Raw genomic sequence first — 6,585 nt, forward strand, 5'->3', positions numbered from 1 at the left:
ATGAAGAAAGATGCTACATGGACACCAAGTACATGATCTTTCAGTATACCACAAAAATATGTAATGATGAAGAACATACATATTTGGTAAAAATGTCAGTACAGGTTTAGCGAGCATTTATTTTTGGCCTACGGTATGTGTGCATGCATGTTGTTTTTCAGGCTTGTGGGCTGTGGTTTATTAAAGCTGAACTAAAACCATGCAGACTTTTTCCACTCTGCTCCATTTGGTCAACAAGAAACTTGACATTTAAAACTCGAGTCATCTGTTGATTGTAATAGCAGTGAATATCTGCATTTTAGAAATGAGTTTGGCGGTGGCGTATTTACCACCCATGGTCATAGCTTCAGAAAAAGTTAAAAAAACAGCCTTCCCCTTGTAACTTACTGTATTTATTATTCTACAAAAATGTCCTACAAAAACTGTTGCAGTACCAAAATTCAACAGAACACAATTAGACCTCACCGAATTTAATTAGTGTCCACATACACTTTCTCAGAAAGGAGGAAATATGCATAATTCTATACAAAGCAACAATACACTTTCCAGAACCTAGAGTCTCACTTGTTTCCTGGGAGCATTTCCATAACTGTTCCAGAGAACAAGCAAGATCAGCAGAAATTGTGCACCTTCGCATGATTAACTGTGAGACACGGTCCGCAGAAAATGAATCAAAATAGGGCAACTGAGTCAGAAGTAAAAAATATGGATCCAAAAATTTAAATTCAAGCCATACAGAAAGCATACCATGTACTTACAGTTGCCCAAAAATAACACTGCTCCTCATAGGGACAGCATAAGGATTTATAGTGCTCTGAGTCACTGGACTGTAGGGGGGATCCCAAACAAACCATGAAGTGCAAAAATAATAATAGTCACAATCAGATGTACAGTACAGAAGAAAAGATCTGACGCTACATCCATTTCATTGCAATGACAATAGTCAGTGGGCAAAAGGGCAGAATCACATGGTCACAAATTAATAGCACCAAAAAAAGCAGGTATTAAAAACTGTACACAAAGCAAATCTGTATCTCAAGTCTAAAAAAAACGTTATATTCAACATTTTAGAAAAAAAAAAAAAAACATTAGTAGTTTTCAATTTGCTTGGAAGTCTTCTATTGGTCTCATATTCAGTTTTCCCCACATGACGTCTTCAGACCGCTCTGGGGCTTCAGTTGATGTCTCGTCCTGTTGAGTGTGTTCCACTCGCACCGAGCTCAGAGGAATGTCTCTGAGTGACGGAAAATTATTCTGATTCTGATATGGACATGCCACCTCTGTTTCTAGAATTGGATGCGATGGTAACAGATGGAACTCATCATGTTGGACTTCTGTGCACAACTCTTCATACTCCGCAGATTCCTCAGTGCAGTCTGGATTGTGCAGGATGGGGTTTGTGTAATAGCCATTGCCCAGGCTTTGGGTGTTGTAATAAGATGACTGGTTGTCCAGGAGTGTGAAGTCAGAGAAGGATACAACTGAAACGTGGTCACCCTCAGAGCTCTCGTTGTGTGGGGCAACCTTACTAGAGTCAATGAAAGTCTCGTTCTGAAGTTCCAGGTCTCGAAGTAAAGCCTGAAAACACACATATTTTGAATTTTGAACATAAAACACATAAAATGGTCACTGAAAATCATACTTAGTTCATAAATGCATTGAATGCAGATAAACGGGTTTCTGACAGGTTAAACAAACGTATATCTATAATTTGATTTTCATGACTGTTGTTCCAAGAGTGCTTAAATGGACACTTTCCACACTAAATAACATTGTAAATCTCTGTTTTTCCTATTTAGAAAAGTCATGAAAATGCAATAGCTGATTATTTCGTTTATAGTCTTGGAGAAATGGGAATAATTTTCTATGGTCTCCCATGTACCTCTATGGAGCTTTGGTTCTCAACTTTTTTGACTCGATTTATGCCTGTAATTATGACAAAACTGCTCGTTTTCAAACTTTTTAAAGTAATTGGGAGTAGTGCTGTCTTTAGTTGATTTTGTGATTTCTTATATTTCAAGAACGGTATTGTTTTCAATAACATATACTTCGTCACCCTGTGGCCCATGTTCCCTAGTGCAGAAACACTGCTATAGAGCTTTTTTTTTTTACCCTGCTTTTATTGGGAACTATTTTCAGATTTTTGAATAATAAAAAAAAAATAACTAGTCCTTTTTATTGTTTAACTACATAATGTAAATTACTCAATATTAACAAGCAATAACACACTTGCAATCATGCTCATGTAAGTCCAGTACCAAAGATCTGGGCAGGGGACGTTCAGAAGGTGCACGCTGTCTCCAGACCAGAAAAAATACTAAGCCAAGAGTGATGAGAACAGCACACACAACCACGACGATGAGGCTTTCTGAAGAACACACAAACACACGTGCATTAGTGCCGGTAACAAATGAACACACATGTGCAAACAAATAAATGTGTAGTGTATCATTACATTACAAAATAAGTAAAAACACTTAGTGTAGAAACAACGCACACCGTTATTTACTGGTATGTAAACACACTGCGGGATGCTCGGGGGAGAAGAGGCCAGCACTCCCTCAACTGTGAAGTTGGCCACAGCACAGTACACATGCCCTGGTGTAAGAAAACCAAATTCCACCTTGAATGGGGTTTCATCCAACACTTCAGCAGTGTGTGCCTTCAAGAAAAATGAATAAAAATAAAACAATGGAACTCTAATTTCTTACCTAAATAAAATGATAGACAGAGGTTTAATAAATAGGTTAAAAAATGTAAAGGGGTGTAAAGATGAAAAGAGTAGTGCACCTGTCTGTCAGAGATGTTCTGTTTGTTGTATAGAGTGACTGTGGCCTGGAGACTTTTAAACTCAGTTAGGGGACAGGAGCTTCCCATCTCCTCCTCTTCCTCATAATATCCAACATCGTTAGAGCAGCTTATGGATGGAGAACATGGAAAATTTACAGTCACCCAGAGACTTCCATTGTCCATGGAGATCGTTATGGAAGGCGGGCTGAATTTGGCAGCAGCTAGCAAAATATATATATATAAAAATAAAAAGAACAATCTTACTCGACGCTTTTTTTCATCATAATAATAATAATAGTAGTTTAACCTACAGAAAATCTTTTCAAGGTTTTTGCAATATTCCTTATTTTTGACCTTTATTTATCAATTATGTGGAATACTTACAGTCATTTATAGGGTCGCATTCCCAAGTTTCATTAATCCAGAGAGATTCAGATGTCAGTCTGATGAAGTTGTAGCTGTTTAAGTTCGGAAATACATGTGACAGATCACAACTTTGCTGGGAAATCTGGATGCAGCCTGAAACATTTATCCATGATGTACTGCAACACAAACACACAAAATCGATAACACTTTATAAAGATGCCAAGTAAATTCTTTATGGTGATCATCTGGCCATTCACCTCCTGCAAAACTATATGAAACAAACAGACATTTCTGACTTTCATTTTCTTAAAAATGTGACTTGTCCACTGGGCATGATTTTTGAAAAAAGAAAGCAAGTAAAGAGCAAACTGAGGTTGAGTGCTTGTGAGTCATTTTCTTTTTCAATTGTAATTCAAAGGAAACCGGCAGCGTGTCTGCTCTGGGGTGATGAGCCTGGATTGTTTCCTGCTGTGGTTTTCTGCTAAACCACACAGTTTCACCTCTCACCCCAGTGCTATACTGCTCTCCACACCCTCATTTCTCCCCTAAACAACATCTTCCACATTATTCATAGCTACTCATGTGCATCTAAACTCCTTCTTTTGTGTGTAGATGACTCACCCGTGTGTCTTGCTCAAGACAGTGTAAGTCGTCTTAGGACTGGCATCAGGGCAATCCCACTCAAGATGGCATCCGAAATTGATCGTATGCACTCTGATGTTACAGACAGAGACTGCAGACTCTAAACGAAACATATGAAAACAAGAACATGTCGCACCTGTGAATGTCGCAGACATGATCTGAAATCATACAGTACACCAAATGAAAGAGATTCTTCACACGGAAAAATGTACTCACCTATATTCAACACCAACAGTGAGAAACATAAGTTTAGGAGAGCGACGGGCATCCCCACAACAGAATGCTATTTTATTTAAAAAAAAAAAAAAAAAAAAAAAAATAATAATAATAATAATAAAAATAGCTATATTTATCAAAATGCCACAGCTGAAATATCCGATATCTCTACAAAGCTGACTAACAAAAAATGTTAACTATAATGACATTAAAAAAGAAAGAAATAAACTTTACCTTGAACAAAAGAAAGGAGAGATTTCATTAGCCGTTACTTTCAGTGGGTGAACAGAAAAAGTGAGAAGAATACAGCTGTCACAGCGTAACTTATGCCACAAAACCACACAGGGACTGAACCCACTCAGAGACAAAACTGAAGAGAGCAAAAGCTCTCTCTGGTGGAAATGGTAGCAAAAAAACTAATTACTTAGTAATTACTGTAGTTACTGTAATTTAATTACTTTTCCCTTGAAAAAGTAAAGTAAGGGATTACTCTTATTTTTCTGTAATTGAACTTAATACTGTGTATAGACTGTAGAACATTTATACACAATACAATAGTGGATTTAACATCAAAATTTAAAGTCTAACCTTAAAATGCATGCTTTTTATGTACCCTTCTCACTTTAAATACTTTGGTGAGTTAATAAGAATATTGGTAACACTTTAGTATCCAATTCTCACTATTAACTAGTTGGTTATCAACATGAATATTACTGGCATATTGGCTGTTTATTATTACTTAAAAAGCACATATTAAGGTCTTATTCTACAAGACCTTATTCTAAATTTATTTTAAACTACTTTAAGTATTAATAAGCAGTAATTTGGAGTATTTTGAGGCAAAAGTCATAGTTAATAGTAAATAGTGAGAATTGGACCCTAATCTAAAGTGTGACTTATGTAGTTACTTGAAAGAATTAAAAGAACCGTTTCATGTCTATCCTTGTAGCATTAACTTGTCAAGGTTGATTTAGAAAGTAATTAAATACTTTTTGGAGAGAGTAATTTGTACAGTAATCTAATTACACTGTTGAAGATGTAATTAGTAATGAATTACTTTTTAGAGTAACTTACCCAACACTGAATTATAATTATATATATATATATATATATATATATACACATATACACATACATATATTAATAATTATAACTTAGTTAATCTTAATATCTTCATACCTATTAATCATCATACATTAATATCTATAATCACTACTGTTAAAAAGTTTGGGGCAAGATTTTTAAATGCATTTTTTAAAGAAATCTCTTATTCTCACCTTGGCTGCATTTATTTAATCAATTTGCAATTAATCAACCAATCAATCTCACATTATCAATGTCGAAAACATTGGTGCCGTTTAATATTTTTATGGAAACATTGATACTTTCCGGATCGAAGAATATAAGTATAAAAAAAAAAAAAAAAAAAAAAACATTTATTCAAATTAGACATTTTCTGTCACTTGTCAGTCTTGACTGTCAGTTTTGTCAACTTAATGCAATATTTTTATTCCTTACGGAATAAAATATTAATTTCTTAAAAAAAAAAAAAACAGCCCAGTATTCTACATAGTACTAATACATGTATATTATATAGTGCTGGGTGGTATGACCAAAAATTTATATCACGGTATTTTTCAAAATTATACCGGTTTCACGGTATATGACGGTATTTATTTTTTTTCACGCATGACCGGGTGTTAACCACATTTTCTACTGATTGAGGGAGGAAAAACTGCAGTAGATTGACTTGGAATGCCCTATTTTACGGTCATGATGAGCGAATATTGTAGAAAAATTCCACACTAAATAGTGACTAAACACGACTAGTTAATACATGTTAACCAGGAGTCACTCTCATTTATAATCACGACATCGTCTGATAAAATCAACATGCATCTAACGTTACACTAAAGAGCGGCTATGCGGTGGTTTTGACTATTACTTTTTTGTCTCATGCAGCGCACTGCCTGCGTCTGAGTAACAAACTAAAAAATAAACTAAAAAAGTGCATAATATTAACAGACGAACTATGCCCATATTTATAATCCCAAACAGTAAGTTAGCGGCATGTGCTTGGAAACGCTGTTTTGTATTCATTTATTGACGAGTCTGCTGCGGTAGGGCCAGCTGAATGCGGTGCTTCTCTGCTGCTCGCTGCACAGAACAGACGCAGAGAGAGGCGACACTGCTCCGGGAGTCAGATCTCATGCTCGCGGGGCAGCGCTGGCGACATCTTCCAACTGAACCATAGCTAAGGTTTATCCAAAAATGTCGCTATGTTTGTCAGTTTGTATATTCTATGGAAAAAAGCCGCTAAAAGGGTTTGAAAGTTGCTAAATATAGTGCTAAAGTCGCGCTCGTGTGTGTGAGACGCGGGAGCTGATGGCAGCGCGCGGTGGATATTGTGGATGAGTTCTTCTGTGTCATCACGTTATACAGCATCAGAACATGCTTAGTAACACATACAGCTGTGTCCTCGCCACAATGCAATAGTGAAAGAAACCCCTCTCAAACAGTGTCGCGTTCTGAACGTTATTTAAATAACACCGGTATTGCGGTATTTTAAAA

At 36.1% G+C, this 6,585-nt stretch overlaps 1 protein-coding gene across 4 annotated transcripts; it reads right to left on the minus strand.

The window, feature by feature from the left end:
- Nucleotides 1-416: 416 nt before the first annotated feature.
- si:dkeyp-75h12.7 (uncharacterized) lies at nt 417-4,292 on the minus strand. Of its 4 annotated transcripts, none has more exons than XM_058782825.1 (7): nt 4,249-4,292; nt 3,778-3,898; nt 3,175-3,332; nt 2,791-3,011; nt 2,500-2,662; nt 2,259-2,368; nt 417-1,578 (listed from the first exon to the last, which is right to left on the minus strand). In XM_058782825.1, exons 1-7 carry the CDS (start codon nt 4,274-4,276, stop codon nt 1,099-1,101), a joined length of 1,281 nt encoding a protein of 426 aa, XP_058638808.1. In that variant the 5' UTR covers nt 4,277-4,292; the 3' UTR covers nt 417-1,098. The 4 variants fall into 4 exon arrangements, with proteins under 4 accessions (XP_058638808.1, XP_058638807.1, XP_058638809.1 ...); XM_058782824.1 differs by lacking the exon at nt 4,249-4,292 and adding an exon at nt 4,015-4,077; XM_058782826.1 differs by lacking the exon at nt 4,249-4,292 and having other exon boundaries at nt 3,175-3,248; nt 3,778-4,013.
- Between the last annotated feature and the right edge of the window lie 2,293 nt (nt 4,293-6,585).

This window comes from Onychostoma macrolepis, chromosome 07, assembly GCF_012432095.1.
Source record: "Onychostoma macrolepis isolate SWU-2019 chromosome 07, ASM1243209v1, whole genome shotgun sequence".
In the NCBI taxonomy this organism is placed as follows: domain Eukaryota; kingdom Metazoa; phylum Chordata; class Actinopteri; order Cypriniformes; family Cyprinidae; genus Onychostoma; species Onychostoma macrolepis.

Excerpts from the sequence above, each read along its gene's own strand:
- si:dkeyp-75h12.7 (XM_058782823.1), bottom strand. The coding sequence starts at position 3,953 with ATGTCTGCGACATTCACAGGTGCGACATGTTCTTGTTTTCATATGTTT. Across the intron at positions 3,333-3,777 it reads GTCTTGAGCAAGACACACGG|TACATCATGGATAAATGTTT; the intron begins GTGAGTCATCTA and ends TTTGTGTTGCAG. Across the intron at positions 3,012-3,174 it reads ATGCGACCCTATAAATGACT|CTGCTGCCAAATTCAGCCCG; the intron begins GTAAGTATTCCA and ends ATATTTTGCTAG.